This window comes from Hypoxylon trugodes, assembly GCF_022578975.1.
Source record: "Hypoxylon trugodes strain CBS 135444 unplaced genomic scaffold F4822scaffold_2, whole genome shotgun sequence".
NCBI lineage: Eukaryota > Fungi > Ascomycota > Sordariomycetes > Xylariales > Hypoxylaceae > Hypoxylon > Hypoxylon trugodes.
In genome coordinates, this window is record NW_026250017.1 from 4,127,876 (window position 1) to 4,150,722 (window position 22,847).

Consider the following 22,847-nt stretch of genomic DNA (forward strand, 5'->3'; position numbering starts at 1 on the left):
AAGAATTACGAGAAGACTTGTAAGCCATTGATCAGCAATTGAAACCACTCTATTAGCCCCAATTTGGACGAACTAAAGGGCAGAGTTTACCAAAATTGGGGATTGGTCCACTAATATTCGGTTGGAGCCGCAGCCCGGAACCTTAAGAGGTAAACCGTTACACCTGGAAATACTGAATTCCGTACCTAACACATGGAGATTATAGGTACATGATATCAGTAATCAGCCCAATGTACCTTATAAGTGTTGCATATGTAGGTCTATTATGTCAGGCATAGGAGGTACCTATATGAAAATACCCCTAATACAGAACATACGCCCATCTAAGTAGTACCTACCTAGGTACAAAACAAAAGTAAGTCGAAGGGATAACTTACATGTAACTCATGTCTCTCCGAATTATCAAATTGTAAACATCGTAACTATAACCAGCCATCATAATTTATTGAAACGCCGTTACATTCATGTCAATGGCACATTGCCAATAAACATCAAACATGAGGGGGGTGAGTACCTTTATGGCAGAGTACCTATGCACCGGCTATCAGTTTGAAATGCATCGCGGCTACTACGCTGCAGGTTTAAGGCAAGTTGAGCTGCCGGAGGGGTGGGGACCTAATACCTAATGTAGCATGGCAACATTTGCTAAGACAGCTAGACATGGGAGAAAGAATCCAAACGGAACCAGGAATAGAGGCCGAGACCGAATTTCAAACCGATCGATCGTCTTAGTCGTGACATATATGTGGTTATGTCTTAATAATATCGCGGAGAGAGTGAAGTAAGCAACAACAAAGCATGATAATCCCCACATCTTCCTCGACGGTGTTTGCTAGCGGCTAGAATACATCATCATGTAACCACACGTTCAAGTATAAAGGCCAACAAGATGCCACCGTTGATGGTTATTTTTCTACTGCTCTACAATCAGAACACATCAGAAACAGCACTTAAGGCTATTTCCCTAACATTGAGGTCTTAATATTCGTTTATACTTATAGCAAAGCAACTTGATACCCTTGATTTCTTCATCATTCACAATGGCTCCCAAGATCGCCATCGTTTTCGTAAGTCTTTCCCCTCCTTCCCATACAACACACAAATTCGCTATGGACGAGGGAAAGGGCAAATGGTTTCTTTTTCCTCATGCCCCTCAACACCGAGACATGCAGGAAACTCGCAGCGACTTATGCCGAGCTCGGCAGGACCATGACTAAGTCCACAGAGCCAATTTCCACCAAACTCGAGTCGTGCATTCTCATCTGAATTCTGAACCACTAACATGGCTTATTTTCCAGTACTCTATGTACGGCCACATCCGCAAGCTCGCGGAGGCCGAAAAGGCCGGCATTGAGAAAGCCGGTGGTACAGCCGATCTCTTCCAGTAAGAAACGTCACAATTCCCCATCACTATGCATTTTCTCTAACAATGGAAATTAGAATCCCCGAGACCCTCCCCAAAGAGGTCTTAGATAAGATGTACGCTCCGGGTCCGGCAGCTGACATCCCGGTCCTGGAGGACCCAGCTACGCTCGAGTCATACGACGGCTTCTTGCTCGGTATCCCGACTCGATACGGCAACTTCCCCGCCCAATGGCGAGTATTCTGGGACAAGACCGGCAAGCAATGGCAGAATGGTTCCTACTACGGCAAGGTCGCCGGTCTCTTCCTCTCCACAGCCTCTCTGGGCGGTGGTCAGGAGTCGACCGCTTTAGCCGCTATGTCGACTTTTGCGCACCACGGTATTATCTACGTGCCCTTCGGATACGCCAAGGCTTTCGGCACCCTCACAGATCTATCCGAAGTCCACGGTGGTGGCCCTTGGGGCGCGGGTACTTTCGCTGCCGGAGATGGTAGCAGACAACCTAGCGAGAAGGAAATTCTCATCGCCGAGACTCAGGGAACCGAGTTCTACAAGACCGTTGCTAAGTTCGCTTCCGGCTCGGCGTGACTGCATGGCGGCAAGGAGGGCGATTCTAAGACTCGGGTTAAAAACACTACATCTGACGCGGCTTTGACACAGAAGGAAAAGAAAAAGTCGGAGGGCCCTTGCGGATTACCCACAAAATGCGTGATATTATAAACAGTTCTCAAGTATAATTTAGAAAATCAATACAATTTTACCTATTTCAATTATTTACCTAGGTACCCTTCCGAAATTTGATTACTTCATTAATATGAAGCCGACTTCGAATTAGGTATAACGAATCGATGTCGCGGAGTTGGTGTGGAAGTCCGGTAGAGTCCGAGATATGCACGTCCATATTTCCTGTTGATAATGTTTAATTCTTGCTTGATTTTGGTGTCATAACTCTTCATATACATCGTTTCGTATATACTCCTTCGTTTTATATACCTTTCATTCCTCCTATCACCAATCCTAACTCCCCAACTCTCCCTTCAACCTTCTACTTAATCCCTTTCCTAGCCTTCCACCTCAAATTCAACCACTCCGTAACAACATACCCCAGTCCCCCAACAACCAACGTAGCACCACTAAACGCAATCAAACCCTTCCATCTAGCATCGTCATCCACATCCCTCAAAATCGCACCCGCAATAGGCGTACCAACTAAAACCGCACTCCCAATAAACGCAAACGTCATCCCCATCCTCGTCCCCAATCTCGCTAGATCAGGCGTCAAACTCACAATCGCGCTCGGCGGGAGACTCGTCACGCCGCCATTACAAAAGCCGAAGAGAAGAACAAATACAATCGTGCCTCCTAGATTCTTAACCCCGAACCATGCGAACGCAAGGACACCCGCGCCGATCGTAGTAGCAGCCAGCATATTCATCGAGCCCAAATAATCCGCCGCAAAATTCGGCAACAGTCGTCCAAACACACTCCCCGCATTCAGGAGAGTCACGAGATACGCGCTAAGATCATCGGGTACGATGCGGTAGTGTAAAGCATATAGTTGGATATAGAAAAACGGCACGTAGAGCCCTAGGAACGCGAACAGACCCGAGATAGCGTAGCTGAGGAAGGGGGGTTCACGCAAGGCTGCGGTGTCGATGAATGCGCGTTTATGGCTTGGTGGGGGTGCGCGGGGACGTAGGAAGATTAGGGGTACGGCGGCGAGGGCGAGGAGGATGAAGGCTATTACCCGGGTCGCCCAGCCGAAGCCTATGCGTGGCTCTAGACGGCTGAATATGATGGGGAAGATGATACCACCTAGCGGTGAGCCAGTACTCTGAATCCCTAGAGCTAGAGCACGACGACGCGCGAAGTACTGGCTTAGAATGGCTGCAGATGGTAGGAACGTGAGACCGCAACCTATTCCCACGCAAATACCTTGCGCTAGGAGGACTTGCCAATATGTTGAACACAGGGAGGTCATGAACAGCCCGAAAAGGATGAAGAACAGGCCCGATATGGTGAGCGAAAGGAAGTAGCCGGCGTCGAACAGCGGCCCAGATGCCAGACCGCCGATCATCAAGAGAGCACCTTGCAGCGAACCAATCCAGCTAATATCTGAGGATGTACTAGACTTGAGCAAGTCGGTTTCGTAAAACGTCTGATATACACCAAACGAGTTTATAAGTCCCCATGTCGCCAACATGATGACCCAGGCGCCGAGAACCTGAAGCCATGCTTCTAGACCACCACTGCGGAAGAGTTAGTATTTTCAGATGGATTGAGTCCATGGGTAATTGGGAATGACGGATTCTCTAAGTCTTATTACAACGAACCGAGTCGTCGCCTTAATTAGGAGGCCGGTTAGTTTTCCAGTCCTAGCCTCCGGGCACCCCTAAATAAAGACGGTAGGAAAGGCGATACAATAAAATTGGTATATACATACTCGGGAACCTCAAAGGGCTTCGGCCTCGGCCTCGGCACCGGCGCCGGGGTTGTTGTCGCTTCGGATGCTTGAACATCCTCCGTACGGTCAATAAAAGAATCAAAGATTTGTGTACTTTGATTACTCTCAAATTCCTTCTCTTTCTCCATGATGTTTAGAGCTATCCTTGGTCCTATTGTATCCAGACGACTTGATAATTCCTCGATTTTTAATACTCCAACTTTTGTGATTATAGACCTCTCAGTTGATATTTAAAACACTGCTACTGCTTTCGTATCATATCGTGATAGCGTCAAATGGTTATTTCTCGTAAATAGCTGGGAATCAGTTAACAATGCCCTCCGCTTTTCAATGTCCAAAATACGAAGTCGAGAAAAGGTTTTTATTATGGAGGTAGTGTAAGTAATGGGCAGGGTCTGAATTAATAATTCTCCATTACTACCTCATCCACACCATATCGGCGGTAATGGTGCAAGACGGGACATGGGTGCCGCAATTGATTAAAGATCGGTAGCAATTAATCATCAATCTGCCTTAGGTAGGTCGACGAGGTGGAGATAGGAAGTGGAGGTAGAATGTTCGGTAGTATAACCCGAAAAGTCGGTAACATATTGGGCAGGCCGAGGGCAAGCCGATATGCTGCGGTTATACAACATGGGACCTACCTAGATGGTATTTCGAAGCTACCATATGCTCAAAAGATGGCGCTACGATGTAAACTATCTCATAACGGTTAGTTTCGCTAAACAGACCATTTACGATGCATACTTGATCTTACCTTTTACTAATCCTATCTTTCTTACTATAGCTTGACCGTATTGGTAATCATACTAATTCGCCCTTTCGTAAATTCCGAGATAGGTCGGCGTTTGTTCCTGTCATCGACTGACGATCTTCTGTTAAAGGGCGTAGTTTACAAGCGAAGAACGGTCTTGAAGGTTACATCCATCAGGATCTGAACCACTAACTCACCCTTGTCTGGATACACTTAGATCTGAGCTTCCGAGTAGGGGACCATGGAGCGAGCCGATGATATGATTGCTCAAATGCATGTAAATGGTATATATATATCGTAGCAATGTCCTAGATAGATTGTATTTTGAAGCTCTTCGAATCTCCTCCCAGTTTTCTTCAATTCCAAAATGAATAAGTGACCCCGAGCGCCTTGCAATTATTTATACAAAATATCACTCAATTACATTGCTGGATATATTTCCTCCCTTCATCTCGGACGACTTTAGCTCGTCTTGTGCTAAAGTCCGATATTGCTAAAACCATTTAGCTATTTGGGTGTCAAAAATTAAGAATTTGGCCATAATTCATACAGTCGTATGTCATCTCATGAGTAAGTGACTTGGGATAGGTGACAGGACCAACCACGGGTGGAATCACGATATTGGAATGTCGAGTAAGGTGTGTTCTGTTGAAGCCATAGCCAGGTGCATTTTGGAAACCCTCCCGAAGAAGCCTAGAAGGCAGATTGGACGACTGATTAAGGATGGGAGTCGGTCGGATGTGCAGTCGAAGGTTCAATGACAATCTGTGGCAGTCTCGAAATTCGTAGGCTGGGCAGTTGAGGAGCTCCACCCACTCCTCTCGAGGACCTTGGTGTTGGGGGTTCCTCGCGCGAATTATTTGTAGTCGAGAGGTCTCCACCCTCTGTCATCCTGTTTACCATACCTCCGACTTGTGCGCTTAACCTTCGTTCACGTCCGTCTGTAGGGTCTGTGTAGACCGGTGGGGGTTCATTAAATAGAGGTGTGCCAGCCCCCGATCTGGCATCATCCAAACTAACATCCTCATAGTCTGGTGGTGGCATTTCGGAATCGCCTAAATCTGCTTCGCCAATAATTTCCGGGCTTGACCCGGCGCGAGTGTGATTGCTACCCTGTCGTGGCGTTGATGCTCCTGACATTATCGCTGGGGAGGGGAAATCGCTGTCGATACTCATTACGGAGCTGGCGCTTCTATCTCGACGATGCGATTGAGCAGAAGGCGATCGTGTCGATAGGGCAATGCTAGCCGCATCTGATAACAACCCTACGTTCTCACTTCCATGACTACCCGCACGGACCCGCGTACCATTGAGCTGTGCCACGCCGAGCTCATGGTAACTCACGCTGGAGACCGCACGTTCCCGCCGTTCTTTAATTTGCCCGTACGCGTCGCGCAAGTCATCCACAGCGTTATTATCTCGTGCGGCCCGCCTCTGTGCTGCTAACTCATTCAATGCTACAAAATCCCCGCGATCTCTTGCTTCTCGGGTTAAACGACGCCGTTCTTCACGTTCGTCTCGCTGCTGTCGTCTCGCTAATCGGATTTGGAATAATGCTTCCATCTCTTCATCTCGCATATTTTCTAGATCCTCAGCAGTAGGCAATTCTACAACAACATCGACTCCACCGCGTTCCCCTTCGCGACCGATAACTTGTTCGGTTTCGTTCGCTTTAGTTCGGTACGCAGGTAAAGTTATGACGGATCGAACCGACGTATTTCTATCCACCTGTGAAGCTGTGCTATTTCGATTCGCATCCGAGGTCGAATTTAATGAACCAGATGCTCCATCTCGCCTCCTACTCCCCGGGGTAGACGCTTCGATAGTTTCGGAGTTAGACGTTTGCTTGTATTTGCCTCGTTTCGCATTTCCTTGTCTAGATCTCATCCTATACCGTGTAAAGCAGAAGCCTACAATGACGAGCACAAACAGAGCGGCGATGATACCGACAACCTGTTATTAAGTAAAGAAAATGTTGGTTAGAAAATGTGCCTAAAGTGCATAGGATTGGAGTGGGTTTATTTACAATGTAGGCTGTGTTTGGAGGCATATCGTCTTTCCTGGGGACCAACTTGCCGCAGGTGAGACAAGTGTCCCGGGCGCCGGGCTGAAGAGGCACTGGAATGCGATGTGGGAGTAACATGATGAATTATGAACGAGTGACTGAATGATGGTAATTGAAGATGCGGCCAGAGACGGCAAACCGATCTTAGAAGTTTGGAGCCGGGAAGCCCGATACTATCTTAGAATAGGCACCGTACGCATAGTAACTACGGCGGGCCGGGAAAACAAAACAAAACAACAATGCGTCCGTGAGCTCTAGTAATAATAACTAGAGGTAACCGGTTTATTCGGGAGTTCGAGCAAGGGCGGAGACAGTGATAAAAAAAGTCAACGGCAACGGGCGCGAGCTAGGGATGATGTGCTCGTTGTGTAGGAAAGCCGTGGGTTCCGTTAGTTTAGTTTAATAGCCCTGTGTCTAGCGAAATGAGAGAATGACGTCCGTTAGACCGCAGACAACTCAAGTTTATAAAGCGGTCTGTGTTAGTGAGTAGAGATTTGACAATTCGAGATCCGACAGGATGGATAAAGCTGTCAGTGGACCTCGTGACTAGTATGCGCCTTGAGCTTGGTGTGTTGGTAGTAAGTGGGTATATATAGCATGCAAGGAAAAAAGAGAGAATGTGTGTGGTAGTCGAAGTTGTTGGATGTGGGAAATGATAAATATTAGATCGGGTTAAGAGTGAGTAGTGAAAGCAAGGCTCTTGAGAGCGATACTTGTATATATTAAGTCTAGATGGCGACGATGAGAGGTTAAAAAAGGTGAAGGTGAAAGTGAAAGAAGAAGAGACGGGAAGATCGCGGGCGCAGGTGAAAGAAGAAGCGGAGTGGGGGGTTAAAACTGAAAGTACCAAGAAAGTTACAATAAGTCGAGAGCCGGCAGGTGGTGCTGTAACATTTGAACATAAACTGGCGCTGGAGACTGCGCTGCCGCTGCGGTAGGCACGATCGGTAAGAACTACGCTACATGTAAGTACTTGATGTACTTGACGTACTAGTATGCAAGCATTGTAAGTCCTAGGCAGGCACAGGTTAAGGTCAGGTAGGCAAGGGTATGATTATTGACGGGAAGCCTTAACCTTTTCGTTCATTCGTCCTTCCGTCCTTTTCATTTGAGAGCTAGTCATTAGGGGAAAAAATAGTCAGATTTTAAAGCTAGAGAGGGTACGTATAGTTCTAACCTAATCGACATGTCACTTATACATGTACTCCTAGCTTTAATTCAGTTTCTTCTTCTTGCTTGTTGTTTTTTAATTTCAATTTCATCACCATATTCTTACATTTAGGTATTGTGGATAATATTCTCTATTCTCGTTTCGAATTTACTAGTTCGATGATAGAAATCTACGGACCTCTACGTAATCGTGATGAGATCGGCAAAAAAACGTGGATTGCAAATCTGTACGTATTATACCAGGATAGGTAAGAAAATCCGTCGTGTTGTCCTGGGCTGGCCAGGCTTGGTCCTTTTTTCATCCTTCTAACTCTTCAACCGGGTTCTCCAGTCCGCAATTCATTATATCCCTTCACAATTCTCAATTCAATCGAAAAGAATTACGAAGGATAGTGGAATAGACAATTGGAATACCTACGATAAAGTCCCTGCATAAGAATTGAGACCCGTTAGTGACGATGCTACCTAAATAATAATAAGCTGACATATTAAACTAAGGCTAGAAAAAGTCCAGTAGACCAGTCCTTGAAACGAGAAACATGAAAACCCTCGAGTTTTTATTGGATTATTCATCCCGTTCGTTTATGCAGGCTGCCTCAACCTTAGTCCAGTCTTGAAGTCCTTCACCTACATTCAAAAATACAGACGTAAAAGAAACTTAACTCTTACATCTCCCCCGGAAGTCAAATCGAATATTCTCTTGGTTTTTCTTGGCTGTAAGTAACTTACTATGCGGTCTCCCGGTCATGCGAATACCAAGTCACGCCAATATTGACAACAAGACATCAAAACATCATTCATTTCCGTGTTAAAACGCACCAGTCGTGGCTGAGATTCCATCACATACGAACTGCGCCTTGTTGGTTTGGCCCCCATGTCCTTTTGCGTATCCCGTCCCCGGTCGGGGTCTTGTCTTAGGGCTGCCGGGTCCCTGGGAATTTGTTCTCACTTTTCCCTGTGCTCTCTGTGCTAAGGTAACATCGCGTGAGCGCCATGTCCCCCTACCGATATCGCCCTTGGTTCTCTATGGACTCGAATTTTGGCAGAAGCGCCTACATACATGAATTACTATGTAGGTCGGCAGCACACTATTTCGGTAGATATTATGATGAAGCAACCTTTACATCTCAATAGAAACTCCCTTATCAACAAAGAAAAACCGGCGGAACCGAGAAAGGTCGTATTTCTCTAGCAGCCGCTTACCTACTTACCGACCTACCTATGAGACATGCAGACTTTTTAGTGTCCTCTTCGATCACCACGCATGGCATATCAGACATGTCTTTGATCTTGCTTATTTTTCCAGCCAGTGGACCCAGTGAATTATATTAGCCCCGTACGTTTTGAGCTGAATAGTGAAACATACATTAGGCATCAGGCACGGCGCATTTTCACTTGTCAATCGGCAGATGCCGTCCAAAGATACGATATTCTAGCGGTATTTGAGCCTGTAAGGTCCCACCTATGAATTGCACAATTTCTTGTGAAGCATCAACGGATCAAGCACCCGTCGGGCTGTTGGGCTACGTTACCTAGATATGTCCTAGGCAATTGTATCGCTAGGATTGTCGGCCCAGCCCTTTCGATAGCCGGGGCTGTCCGGGCTGCCGGGGTAAGCTTTAGTGGACTTGTCGCATGTTGTCCGCGTGTCAGCAATACCCATATTCCATTTATCGTACACCTAGCCACATGAGTAAAATACAAATACCTGAAGCTAATAGCCACATGAGGACCAACAAGCGATTAACCGTTGAGATAACTGGTGCTGGGTTGAGCCACTTCCTTTCATTGCCTAGACAGCACTAAGGTAGTATTCCTTGATCGCATTGACGTCATAATTCGTACAGATTTGAAATTTGTATATTGAAAAACATGGAATTGGTAAATCTGGTATCCTAAAAGATTTGAAAAATGACCGACGCCATCCAAAATACGTAAGCACATCCGGAGTAAATAAATCAAATGATCAACCAAATCTTTTCTCAAATTTCTTAAGCATCCCCGTAACGCCCTTTTCGAGTCGTTCCGCGTTTTGACCCAACCTGCTCTGACTCTCCACTTTCGGCTTATACACGCCGTATTTGGCAGCATGTTCCTGTTCCGTCGGCCGATATAGCTGTTGATGGACACCGTAGTCCGTGCTTCCTGGTCCTTGCTGCGGCGCATTGCTATAGCTGTAGTGTGCATAACCTCCTGGCGGTGGTGGGGGCAACCCAGGGCTTTGAACAGGAGGTGGAGTGGATTGATGTTGCGTATTATGCGACGGAGGAGGCGCGAATCCTGGCGATCCGGGGAAATTACTACCATACGGACTTACAAGACCAGGCGACGCCAATCCGGAAACGGGTACTGTCGAAGAACGTTGTAAATGTCCAAATTGCGATGGTGGAAAAACCGGGCTTGTAATGCCGGGAGTTGGTAGGCCCGGACTAACTAAGCCGGGGTTCCCAATACCGGGACTAGCAAGACCTGGACTGACGAGACCCGAATGCGCTTGTGGTGGAGGACCGGGAAGACCAACACTTCCCGGGGGCGCCGAGAAGGCTGCTGCACCATACCCAGGGGTATACGGCGGGGCTGAATCGCGAACGACCGCCGCGGCAAGAGGATTATCCCCGTCATCCTCAGGTGGGGGAGGGGTCTTCTCCCGATGTATTCTCTGTTCAGCTGCAGCTGGTGCAGCTGGATTGTACGCCATCGGCGCGAAGCTTTGAGGTGAGCTTGTCTTACTGTCGTCTGTCGCAGAGGTTGGAGGAGGCGCGAACGTAGGTATGCTTTGAGCTATAGGTTTGGGACTTGAATACTTCGGGTCTGAGATGGCAACATTTTCTAATTTCTGGACTAGAGGATTTGTGTCTTGTGACTGACCGTACGGGTGAGGTGGGGGACCTGGCTCATCTGCTACCTCAACTTGCGAAGGGGGAAGCACCCGTCGTACACCATTGACGAACTGTAGGGCATCGGTGTGAGTCCAGAAGTAAATATCGAGTGAATGAAGTTTGTAGTGGTATTTATTCTCATTTCGCGGGTCGTAGGTTGGTAAATGCCATTGGCTCTGGTCTATAGGTGCACCAGGTACCCCTTCGACTAAGAGATTCACAAGACATTGTTGCTTGTAAGAGTATCGAACTCGCGTCCTATCTAGAACTATATCACAGTGTTAGGTTTAATGATAATAGATTAAACGACTAATGTGGCTTGTTCTTACACCCATCGAAGGCATCCTGGTCATCTGTGCCCGGCTGATTCGCAATTTCAACACGCGCTCTTCGGTCATTCGCATTTTCGAATAGGTATATGTAAGAACCTTTATCAAAGCGATGATGCGGTGGATTCGCCTCGGGTGGACCATAGAAATAGTGAACATCCCCAAAGCTATTATAGAAAGTAGACTGAGGTTAGCGATCACGAAGCTCTGAGCCCTCAACCGCTTCTTCGCTGCTTGGGCACTCACAGGGTCGCAACGTTCTCCTCACCAGGCCGAACCGCCATCTTGATCGCTACACGAGCTGAGAAGTAGGATCACGCGGCCAAAATAAGAGAACAGAAGTAATATAATCTAAATAAACATTTAAGTAGCGATCAAGACCAGCTTTAATGCAGCTACCTGTTCATAAGTATCACAAATGTAATGGTTTGAAAAAGAGCTTCAGGTCGCTCAAGGCGAAGAAGAATGAATTGGGGAAATAAAAATCATCAGCAGCTACGAGCTCTAGAAAATCAACAGCAACTCGGCAAAAACTACTCCGCCCCTAAACGAAAGCGCTCTTTCTAATTAAAAAAAAAAAAGTACCTTACCTAGCACTTTCCTACCTTGCGGATGGTACCACCAATATGACGCCTGCAAGAGGAGGGGGAGACGGCAACGGGCTGCAGTAGAAAGAGCTGCCCGGCGCTTAACCGCCCACTCTCGTGCGCTGAAGCTGCGATGGCGGGGTATTTCTGATAACCAATTAGATGCTGTAAATCATAAACCCGAGAACATGGCTCATGCCATCCTAGGTCCTTAGCCTATCGATAAGGATCACTATCGGACCTTGTAATTTTCCGTTGAATTTTCAATTTAGAGATTCAATAGGGACCCACTCTCTTTTCTCTTTTACATTGAGTGGTGGTGATAGCTTCACACGATCATTCATTAAACACTAAACGGACTACGGATTGACTGCTTACGGATTAAGCCTTGCAAGATCCGGTATTACTATCCTGACAAACTGCCCTATACACGGTCGAAGTATTCCTAGACAGCGCAACCGGACTTTCTCCCACTACCGGAGAGCCGATTCCATACCTCTCACCCTCTCTAAACCCAAACCCACCGATTAATTCGCCCGACAGGGCACCACCGCCAAAAATGGGCATCGCCAACGTAATAAACATGTGTTCGCACCTCCAAAACGCCTCCCGCGCACGGCTAGGCCTAACCTCGGTCCCGCACACGAAATACAACCTCTCCGTCGCCCTAGCCCTACACCGAGCCGGTTTCCTCTCCTTCGTCACCCGCGGCGGTCCCTACCCGCCCGACCCCGCCACGATATCAACATTCGAGCCCGAACCCCTGACCACGGCCAATGTAGCGAAGCAGAGACTGTGGGTGGGGTTAAAGTATAACGCGAATAACGGTGGAGAACCCGTGTTGAGGAAAATAACGGCGATTACGAAACCGAAACGCCCGGTTACTGCCAAATTAGAGAAGTTGGAGAGGATTGCTAGGGGTGTAGATGCGCATCCACATCCTGGTTTGAATTTGGGAGAATGTCTTTTCCTAGCTACGGATTTAGGCACGTTGGAGATTCGGGAGGCTGTTGAGAGGAAAACTGGTGGCTTGATGTTATGTCGGGTGAGCCCGTGATCATGCGGTTCGAGAAATGGGTTGGAGCAAAGCTTAGTAGACTACGTACGAAACATTGGGTGCGACCCGCGGATAAAGAAGGTGTTAAATGTCATCTGGATGTCTCTTAGGCCAACGGTTGAGAGGGAGGACGAGAAGCATAGGGTAATCCTCTCAAGGATTGAAGTCAAACACATATTCGTCGTCAGAGCTGTATGGTGTCTTGAGTAGGCCACATTCATATTTCGAACGAAAGGGTTATCAAGGAATCAAAGACACATAACCATCTTATCATAACGGACGAAGTGGGCTGAAGGTGGTGGATGACATGTGTATATGATTTCTAGATTTAAGTGCCTATGAATCTAGATGTATTATAGGCGCTTATATGTATCAAATGAAATATCCGATGAACACTACTCAACTACATATAAACAAGGATTATGAACATGGTGCAAATAATTGACTGGTTCATGTACAGTATTCTCACATTGTGAGAACACATCAAGACTTATCACACACACACACACACATGAATTCTACTTGTTACGATATTGTTTCGATAGTGAATAAGTTTTTTTCTTCCCTGGTCTAATCTACCCTATTCCTCCTCTTCCGCCTTCCCCCTAGTATAACAAAAGGACGAAAACACCTACAGAATAGGTAGAAGTACCTAGGTATGCTATGGTAGTATCACTATCACCTAACTCCACAGCAATGCCATCACCAAGAGGGGAATAGAATAGAACATAATCCCCTCCTATGCTCCAATGGTTTTCAAGAGAAAAAAGGTATCATCTGCGCCTCGCCGAATACAAACAAATTTAGACCGGGTTTTTGTTACACCTTCCATAGGTTCGATAACTCGTTATAACTCTTTGACAGTGACGGCTATCTAAGCATCTTCCGCAGGGAGCTCTGACTTAGCTTCGTGTGCCTGAACATCTTCTACTTTGGGGGCTTCTTCCTTGACTTCTTCGGTCTTCGCTTCTTCCACTTTAGAAACCTCAGTCTCGGGCTCTTCGGCTGCGTTGGTAACTTCGTCACCAACAGGGCTCGCCTCCTGATTAGCTTCAGTCGCGGCTTCCACCTGATCCTCTCCCTTAGCCTCTTCAGACACCTCGATAACAGGCTCAGCAGGCGTTCGGTCGACAGGCTCTTCTATGGCCTCTTGAACCAAATCTTCGATATCCTCGACCTTTTCCACATCTCCGGTGATAACCGGGACAGTTGTCTCGGATACTGGAGATTTCTCTACTGCTTCCTTGGCTTCCTCCTTACTTTCCTCAGCACTGACAGGTTCGGCGACAGCTTGTTCAGTCTTCTCTACCACAGGTGTGGCAGCAGTATCTACAGAGATCTTGGCTGTCTCGATAGCGGCCTCGGCAGTTCCGGTCTGTGCGACAACGGGAGCAATTTCTTGAGCTGTGGGTGCCTTCTTGTTAACCGGCTTTGCGCTTTCCGCCGCAGTCTTGACTTTGTTCGTCGACGACTGTATCTTGGCTGCTGCCTTCTTTGCGCTTCCTTCAGCTTCCTTTGGTGCAGTCTTCTTGTGAACTGTAACTGGCGCACTTTGCTTGCGTGGCGGAGTTACGGGAGCTTTCTCTGAAGTCTTGCTAGAACTAGCCTGAGTTGGTCGCATCATACGCGCAAGGAAACTCTCGTCAACATGACTTTCCTTCTTGGCTACTGGATGATCCTTGGCCGTCGGCTTTGGGGGTGGTCCAAGACTTGGACGCGGTCGGCTGATAGTCGAACTCTGGCGTTTCAAGCTCTTTGTATTTGTTGTGGTTCCCACGGTTGAAATGCTCGCTCTACTCGGCGATCTATGCGCGGTGGAGCTAATGTTTAGGTGCTGTGCATTTCCCGAGGCTCGCGACAAAGATTGTCTAGGAGGGTGAGCTGCGGCGACAGAACCAACTCCAAGCTTCGACGCAGAAGACGCAGTGGGCGCCGTAAGGGAAGAAGGCAACTTCACAGGCCGAGTCGGCGATTTAGGCTTGGGCTTCACAAAGCCAGTCCCTGACGGAGGGAGGTCAATGGCAGCTGGCTTCTTGCCAGAGGTTACTGTCGACTTCGCCGCAACGGGAGCGGCCGTCTTCTTGGGTGCCTCCTGTTCTTTTGAGGGTGCGGGTGTGGATTTCTTTTGCGGAGCTAGGCTTGTGGTGCTAGTGGATGGCTTCGTAGTGCTGCTAGCTGGCTTGCCAGTGGCGGTATTTGGGGATTTAGGAGCTTTCGAGACGGATTTAACTGTAGTCGAGATTGGTGCAGCTTTAGGAGCAGGCTTGGCTGCAAGTGCGGCCTTTGCCTCAGTTTTTGTTTCTGCCTTTGGTTTGCCGTTTGTTGATGCGCTGGTACCATTGCCACGTCCAGTAGGTGTTGCGCTATTTCCTCTCGTCGCTGACTTCTCTGTTGGGTTACCCGGTAATAACCTAGTCTTTGGTTCCTCCTCATCTGTGATTTTGTCTGGGTTTGGATTGGGGGCGATGTTTGGACTTCGACTATCTTTCTTTGGAGATAATTTGCCGGGCGTGTCTACATTGGGTGACTCGGGAATAGATTCCTGTGATAGGTTTGTCTTGAAGGTGGCGGCGTTCTTCGCCATGTTCTCAGCAAACACATCCACCTTGTCGGGTGCTGGCTGGGGCGTAGTAGCTTCAGTGTCGTTGCTCAGCCTTCGGCTTGACACTGAGATTGAGTCCCCACTATGTTCTCTCCTCAGTCCTACCCGGCCGTCCTTCTCAATCGCTACGAAGGTGGTTCGAACTTTGGAGAGGGGACGAGGCGAATGGGAAGGAGAAGGAGACCCTAGTAATAAGAAAAAGACTCGATGTTAGCTGCTGTGTGGCTCAGAAACTGTTGGCGCCTAGCAAATTACAGATAAATGACGTATTCAATGGAGTTGGGGAGTTGGGAATGGAGATGAAATGTGGAGTTGAGCAAATTATTAGTAGAGCTGATCGTGTGTGTATTTAGGGAGGAGTTAGAGGTGTGGTGTGGTTTGGTTTGGTTTGGTATAAAAATAATATGTAAAATATGTAGACACGTAGATGTGTCATATGTCAAGAATCGAAAAAAGCACCATACCGACTGAGCTGGCGATACCCCCTGGACCGGGAGATCTTCCTCTATCTGGAGGGTTGTTCTCACCCTTTTGCTCGAACATGGCGCGGAGGTTCCTTACTCCCGACATGGCTGGATTGTCACTGATCGACTTTTATTGAGATTAGGTAGGTGTCGTAAGAAAGAGCAAAGACGAATTGATCAGTTTGTTGTTACTGATCATGTACCAACAACTGTCACCGCGGGAAAGTGCAGTTACTGATTGCGATAGTGAATTGCATGCCCTAAGCTATTTTTTTTGTTTCTATTCTCTTCTTTCTATTCAATCGGTCGGCGATTTGTTTGTCGCTTGATCGTTCGTTCGCGTAGATGGGTACTCGCGTTTTGTCTTAGAAATTGGAGGAAATGCTGTCAAGCGTCGGAGCAAATGGGAAAAAGGGAACGAACTAAAATGTTCCAATCCAGGGGTAAGTTAATGTACTCTTGGTATCCAGCAGAGACGTGGTTAAGGGGTTTCCCGAGACAGAAGACAAGACTGCCTAAAATGCACTCAGAGGTATATGATAATGGTATATCAATAAATGCTTCACAACGAAATAAAAGTGACGATGTAATTCGAATTCGAATCAAGCAAATATATAACCAGGAAAAACAAATAAAGGAGTGTGATTCAATGCGATGCGCAGTTTAATACATACTTTGTAAAAAGTAGAAGAACGAAGATTTAGGTATAATGCTAAGATGGACTTAGGGACTTGGAGATTTAGAGACTTAGCGGTGTCGTCGGGAAGAAAAAGAAGAAGCTTATTAAGAACATTGAAAGGGAAGTTGTCGACATGGGGAAGAATGATTTGGTGGCATGTGGCCTAATAAGGCGAGACTAACCCAGACTGACCCAGTCTAACTCAATCTAACCCGTGGACCAGCTAAAGAAAGTGCGGTTCCTTTAATAAATTGCCCAGTTAGGCAGGGGGGTAGATTATTCCAGTGGAAAGATGTGGGTCCAGGGGCTTGCATGAACTCTTAAAACGCTGTTTAGCAGCCCTGGAGCCTACCGAGGTGACCTGAGAGCGGGACATCGAATTATTGCTTGCAGATATGGGACGAAAAAAAGAAGAGAAATCGATTTGGAAGTAGGAAACTTCGGCGTCGTAAGTTCCTTGTCATTTACTCTAGTGACACACATATCGATGTTGTGTACCGAAGATGTGTGCTTATCCTATTAAGGTAGATGTATATTGTATATTTAGGTGAGTTAAATTTACCCCTATTAATAGCCTGGCTGCTTCCATCATCAAATATTAGATACATAAACTAACTAATTGACTTAACTCTATTATGAAGAGTTATGATATTATGTATATAATATTATGTTTGAAGCAATGTTGTGTCCCTTGAATCAATTTAATATCTACCATATAAAGAGCCGCATATGTAAAACTTGGAAACCATGTAACCTTTAATACAAAATTACAAGTGAATAAAATTCTACAACACAATTCTACTGGCTAACAAATTGCAGTGATGATGCAGACTACTACTACACGAAGTTGACAGATCTCACTTGCATTTTCTGCATCACTTAAAGACACATAAAAACCACATATCAATCTAATTCCATATGAATAGGATGTTTCAGGTTTGCCCTCATTGGTAACAAACATAACCCCCTCTTAAGATCTTCAAGCATCATAGCATACAGCGGAGTATTTACCAGGAAGTCCAAAACCCCTTAGAGGTGACCTTTCAAGGAGTATGCTAACAGCAATGAGGTAATGATATAGAAATAGCAGGTTACATTTAGAATATATGCAGTACTATACTGTATGCTTCTACATATATACTGCATCTGCAAAGTTAGATACAGATTAATACAGATCGAATGCGCATTAATTAGATGGATCAAATCGAAATATGGTAAGGAGTTCCCTGTAAGTAATACTTAGGTACATTAATTTAGCCCCTGAAACCCTTGCAGATATTCGTACCACCAAGCGTTGCTTCTCCGATCCCGGCAAGGGTTCGACCCCACTAACCATAGCCATAGCTTCCGCTGCGAGAAATTTTAAATTTATTGAGTTAGAAGCTTCGGAAGCTTCACCGGTTGCGCAACGAACGTTGACGAAAAATATCAATTGAATATTCAACATGGCATCCCGAGTTTTAAGAATAGGTCAGTAAATACTATGAACACTACAGATTTCATACATATAGTTTTTACTTCGTGCATGTTGGTAGATACCTAACAATTACCCCCCAGGCCTCATCCCCGGCGACGGCATCGGCCGCGAAGTAATCCCCGCCGGCCGCCGAATCCTCGAATCCCTCCCCTCCTCCTTCAACCTCAAATTCGAATTCGCCGACCTACAAGCCGGTTTCGAAACTTTCGAGCGCACCGGAGCCGCCTTACCAGATCGCACGGTAGAAGTCCTACGCAAAGAATGCGATGGCGCGCTCTTCGGCGCCGTATCCTCGCCTACGAAAGCCGTGAAGGGGTACTCGTCGCCTATTGTTGCGCTGCGCAAGAAACTGGATTTATATGCTAATGTGCGGCCCGTGAAGTCGGTTCGCACGGCGGCGAAGCCGATTGATATGGTTATTGTAAGAGAGAATACCGAGGATTTGTATGTTAAGGAAGAACGTACAATTGAACGATCCGAGAGCGAGGGGGGCAAGTATGCCGAGGCTATTAAGCGCATTTCCGAGCGCGCGTCGAGTCGTATTGCGACCATGGCTGGTGAAATCGCTTTAAGGAGACAGAAGATCCGCGAATCAGGGTCGTCGAGCTCGATTCACTCTCGTCCTCTCGTTACTATAACGCACAAATCGAACGTCTTATCGCAGACCGACGGTCTCTTCCGTACCGCTTCGCGCTCCGCCCTTTCGAATCCTAAGTTCTCCGGCGTAACTATTGAGGAGCAGATCGTTGATAGCATGGTGTACAAACTATTCCGTCAACCCGAAGATTATGACGTGATCGTTGCGCCTAACCTATATGGTGACATCTTATCTGACGGCGCGGCTGCATTAGTTGGTTCGCTAGGTCTAGTACCGTCCGCCAACGTCGGCGAAGGTTTTGCTATTGGGGAGCCGTGCCATGGTAGTGCACCCGATATCGAGGGCAAGGGTATCGCGAACCCTATCGCTACCCTACGCAGCACCGCTCTCATGCTCGAATTCTTGAATGAAGAAGAAGCTGCAGCGCGCATCTACGCTGCTGTCGACGGAAATCTAGAGGATGGCAAGCTATTGACACCCGACCTAGGCGGTAAGGCGACGACTGAGGAAGTCGTAGAAGACATCCTAAAGAGACTATAAGCCCCCGTTAGGTGGATTTCTTCTTGATGGGCGAAAGTCGGGTTTGAAGAATAGTCCTGGTTAAAAAGGAGTCCAAAATGGGAGATAAAAAGAAAGGGAGTATGAGTAAAAGTCATGTTCTAGACTCGATGATACCAATCTAACAATTTTAAGAACTCATTCAAATGATCAGTCAAGCAGCCACGTAAAAGTTGGAGTGAAGAGTATTCTTATTTTCCGCCTGTCTTAATCTAGATACCAGACCGCGTAGCCTGTGTTCTTTAGGCGTATTTACCTACGCCATTTTGTCCCCTTGATCCCTCATATGTGGATATCAAGCCCTGTACCTCCTCGGGTACGTTCCGGAAGGTATGATACCTCCCAGCTCAGATGTCACATATCGATATTCTATATACAGCCTCTACCGGCATATCGTGATATGTCATCATTATATACTGTACATCCCATTATCGACTTAAATATCATTCCGTAGCATAGACACATCTATGAAATTGTCGATGGACGCCGGCACTCTCGTAATACTAGCATGATGCCAGCAGTATTCGCTCGTCTATTTTGCAAAATAATCGAAAGAACCGGTCTTGGAACGCCCGTCTATTTGGACCATTGGAAGAGATTAGAGATTTTACTTGGTTCTCTTGGCCTCGAGCTCCTTCTCGTATTTGGCAACTAATTCTTTCCTATAGAAATAATTAGTAAAATCTGATCGTTACACACTCCATCAAAGTCCATGGTAGGAATTAAAAGGATAGAAAAGGGCAAAGAACATACTGTAGATGCGGCGGCGCAGGGGCATAATGCGAGAACTCCATGCTAAACTCTCCCTTTCCTTGAGTAGCCGCTCTCAACTGCGTACTAAATCCGAACATAGCATTCAAACTGCAATCCGCAATCAAGTTGAAGTCCTCAGCGCCAATATCCGTGTCGATTATAGTAGCATTACGCTTGTTCATCAACATAAGAATATTACCCTGGAACTCGTTGGGTGCCATAATAGTCGTCTTCATCAGCGGTTCTAGTACCTGGCCACCAGCTTCAGGGAATACCTTGCGGAACGCCATTTGGGCTGCCAAACTGAAAGCGTAATCGGAAGAATCCGTAACGTGCGTCGCACCGTCGTTGACAATCATACGAGCTCCGATAACCTTGTGGCCTAGTAAAGGACCCTTCTCACACGCGAGTTCGAAACCCTTACCACAAGCCGAAATGAACTTGTCCGGAATAGAACCACCAACAACTTGGTTTTCGAAGCTGTTTGACTCCGGGTCTGGATTCGGTTCGATGTAACCAACGACACGGGCGTAGTCACCAGGTCCACCAGTCTGTCTCCTTAATAGGTAGTCGAATTCGGCCTTCTGGCTAATAGTCTCACGGTATGCGACTCGGGGTTGACCAGTAGTACAGTCAACCTTGTACTCACGCCGCAGACGCTCGATGTAAATTTCCAAATGCAATTCACCCATACCCGAAATAATCGTCTCTTCGCTTTCATCGTCGACGTATAATCTGAAAGTAGGGTCTTCACGCTGGAATCGGTTCATGGCTTTACTGAAGTTGTCCGCATCCGTGCTCTTCTTAGGCTTGATGGAAAGCGACATGACCGCATCAGGTACGAACATGGAAGACATGGTGTAGGGCAAGTTTCCGTCGGTGAATGTGTCGCCGGAAGCGCATTCAACACCAAACACGGCGCAAATCTCACCAGCACCGATTTCGCTGACGTCTTCCAACTCATTGGAGTGCATTCGCACGATACGAGGAATTCGTACCTTCTTGTCAGTTCTTGAGTTAAATAGATAGGAACCCTTCTTTAATGCGCCTTGGTAAACTCGGATGTAGGTAAGTTGACCGTAGTTGTTCTCTTCCAGCTTGAAAGCTAACCCGACGAAGGGTAGTGAATTGTAGGGAACCAGCTTAGTTTCAGCTTCGCCCTTGGTACGGTCCAAAGCCACATTCTCAACATCGGCAGGGTTTGGTAGGTAATCACAGACGGCATCTAGCAAGGGCTGAATAGACTTGTCGGCCAATGCAGATCCCATCATGACGGGTGTGAACTTCAAAGCGACAGTTGACCTTCGGATAGCGTTTTGAATTTGTAGGTTGGTTGGTGTACCCTCTTCTAAGAAAATCTCGGCAATCTCGTCATCCACATCAGCGAGCTTCTCGATCAATTCCTGTCGTTTTTGTTCCGCGAGTTCTTTCAGGTCCTCGGGTACGGGGCCAACTCGAACAATTGTTCCCTTGGGACCTTCGCTGTAAATAGCTTTCATTTCTATTAGATCAACAACACCCTTGAATTGATCCTCAACACCAATTGGTATTTGTATAGCTGCCGCGGGGATCTTTAATTTGGAGTTGATCTGTTCGACCGCTTTGAAGGGATTGGCACCCATTCGATCCATCTTGTTGACGAAACTGATTCGGGGAATATTGTATCGCTTCATCTGTCGATCGACGGTAATTGTTTGGGATTGGACGCCGCTAACGGCGCAAAGAATCATGACGGCACCATCCAGAACTCTCAGCGCACGTTCGACCTCAATAGTAAAATCAATGTGACCGGGCGTATCGATCAAGTTGATATGGTATGTCTCTTCTTTGCCGTCCTCTACTTTCTTCCAATCGCAAAACGTAGCAGCGGACTGAATGGTAATTCCCTTTTCTCGCTCGAGGTCCATGGAGTCCATCTTTGCGCCCGCACCATCTTTTCCTCTCACTTCGTGAATCGCCTTAATTCGGCCGGTATAGAATAAAACTCGTTCGGTACAGGTTGTTTTCCCGCTATCAATATGTGCCTATTCCCAATTTCTTTTTAGCATACCACCCCTCTTCTACTTTCTCTTCGTAAGGTTGTGACGTACGGCAATACCGATGTTGCGAACTCTTGAGAGTCGATGTTTCTCCTCTGGGCTCATCTTCGCATATACGGCTTCGGGTGTAAGGTTGGAGGCTTCTTCGGCAGCTCGCTTCAGTCTGTTCACTAGATATCAGTATCCGCCACACATTCACCATATCAATGGAGGGGTTCCTACGCAGCACTGGCAGCAGCATTTGCAGCAGCATATCTCGGTTTCGTCAAGTTGAAATATCTCCTTCCATCAACACGCAATGGGGCGATCATCTGCGTAGGCGACTGAGAACCAGATATTCTAGCACCCATGTTGAGATATCTAATGCTGCATCTTGACCCTAAAATCCGACTGTCACCAAGGACGGCCGCGGCTCTCTGGACCCTCATCTTAAAGAGGGTATAAGAAAAACGTAAGGATAAACAGTTAAAAAGGAGAAATAGAAACAAATAGTGAACGAATGGGAAGATAACGCCGGTATTGTATCCGGTGTATTGTTTCTTTAATTTTTTTCTTAAGTTGAACGAGTCTTCACAAAATTTTGGAGCTGATCAGGATCGATAACGCTTATCAGTGAATAAAATGCCGCCCTACTTGACCAATCACAGCGCTTCAATTCCCGATTTTCAGGTCCGTTTCCCCTAGTTTAGTTGCTTCCGCTTTCAAGTGGGTGCCCCGAACACTATAAGTCATAGGTAGGATACTGGGTATTCATACAATTTCAGTGCATTTACTAGCTCATTATGAAGACCTTTGGGGCTGTCATTCTCATTCGTATTGATAAAATAGTGCCTCTCACTGCCTACATAAGTAGTTGGGCTAGCGAATGTCCTTGATCTTACAAGATCAATATATACACATGAGCTACCAATTCCCTAGCCCATCATAAAATTCCTCCTATGGATTCTTATTTCTTTACCCGGTTTCTAGAGCCCCTCGAGACCCAAATCGTCTATGTTGTCGTTTATCA

General features: G+C 46.8%; 8 protein-coding genes across 8 annotated transcripts; 3 read left to right on the forward strand and 5 right to left on the reverse strand.

Moving 5' to 3' along the window:
* The first annotated feature begins 642 nt into the window (after positions 1–642).
* On the forward strand, positions 643–2,136 carry F4822DRAFT_392853 (putative benzoquinone reductase). Its single transcript, XM_051457251.1, has 3 exons — positions 643–1,067; positions 1,299–1,384; positions 1,441–2,136. The coding sequence occupies exons 1-3, from the start codon at positions 1,041–1,043 to the stop codon at positions 1,949–1,951; spliced, it is 624 nt and encodes a 207-aa protein (XP_051318793.1). The 5' UTR covers positions 643–1,040; the 3' UTR covers positions 1,952–2,136.
* Positions 2,137–2,171: 35 nt separating this feature from the next.
* On the reverse strand, positions 2,172–4,139 carry F4822DRAFT_148383 (MFS general substrate transporter). The gene is made up of 2 exons (XM_051452957.1): positions 3,807–4,139; positions 2,172–3,612 (listed from the first exon to the last, which is right to left on the reverse strand). The coding sequence occupies exons 1-2, from the start codon at positions 3,953–3,955 to the stop codon at positions 2,409–2,411; spliced, it is 1,353 nt and encodes a 450-aa protein (XP_051318794.1). The 5' UTR covers positions 3,956–4,139; the 3' UTR covers positions 2,172–2,408.
* A 1,159-nt stretch (positions 4,140–5,298) lies between these two features.
* On the reverse strand, positions 5,299–6,724 carry F4822DRAFT_426216 (uncharacterized protein; the record flags this gene model as incomplete). The annotated part of the gene is made up of 2 exons (XM_051460502.1): positions 5,299–6,534; positions 6,608–6,724. The coding sequence occupies 2 exons, from the start codon at positions 6,722–6,724 to the stop codon at positions 5,299–5,301; spliced, it is 1,353 nt and encodes a 450-aa protein (XP_051318795.1).
* A 2,643-nt stretch (positions 6,725–9,367) lies between these two features.
* Positions 9,368–11,308, reverse strand: F4822DRAFT_441724 (uncharacterized protein; the record flags this gene model as incomplete). Its single annotated transcript, XM_051462896.1, has 3 exons — positions 9,368–10,963; positions 11,025–11,191; positions 11,271–11,308. The coding sequence occupies 3 exons, from the start codon at positions 11,306–11,308 to the stop codon at positions 9,783–9,785; spliced, it is 1,386 nt and encodes a 461-aa protein (XP_051318796.1). The 3' UTR covers positions 9,368–9,782.
* Positions 11,309–11,901: 593 nt separating this feature from the next.
* On the forward strand, positions 11,902–13,086 carry F4822DRAFT_392863 (ribosomal protein S8). Its single transcript, XM_051457252.1, has one exon. The coding sequence runs from the start codon at positions 12,171–12,173 to the stop codon at positions 12,666–12,668; it is 498 nt and encodes a 165-aa protein (XP_051318797.1). The 5' UTR covers positions 11,902–12,170; the 3' UTR covers positions 12,669–13,086.
* A 98-nt stretch (positions 13,087–13,184) lies between these two features.
* On the reverse strand, positions 13,185–15,686 carry F4822DRAFT_148440 (uncharacterized protein). The gene has a single exon (XM_051452958.1). The coding sequence runs from the start codon at positions 15,250–15,252 to the stop codon at positions 13,543–13,545; it is 1,710 nt and encodes a 569-aa protein (XP_051318798.1). The 5' UTR covers positions 15,253–15,686; the 3' UTR covers positions 13,185–13,542.
* A 2,108-nt stretch (positions 15,687–17,794) lies between these two features.
* Positions 17,795–19,187, forward strand: F4822DRAFT_392868 (Isocitrate/isopropylmalate dehydrogenase). Its single transcript, XM_051457253.1, has 2 exons — positions 17,795–17,883; positions 17,971–19,187. The coding sequence occupies exons 1-2, from the start codon at positions 17,859–17,861 to the stop codon at positions 19,026–19,028; spliced, it is 1,083 nt and encodes a 360-aa protein (XP_051318799.1). The 5' UTR covers positions 17,795–17,858; the 3' UTR covers positions 19,029–19,187.
* A 32-nt stretch (positions 19,188–19,219) lies between these two features.
* Positions 19,220–22,473, reverse strand: F4822DRAFT_392870 (translation elongation factor G). The gene is made up of 4 exons (XM_051457254.1): positions 22,061–22,473; positions 21,890–22,001; positions 19,800–21,823; positions 19,220–19,708 (listed from the first exon to the last, which is right to left on the reverse strand). Exons 1-4 carry the CDS (start codon positions 22,264–22,266, stop codon positions 19,654–19,656), a joined length of 2,397 nt encoding a protein of 798 aa, XP_051318800.1. The 5' UTR covers positions 22,267–22,473; the 3' UTR covers positions 19,220–19,653.
* Positions 22,474–22,847: the final 374 nt, after the last annotated feature.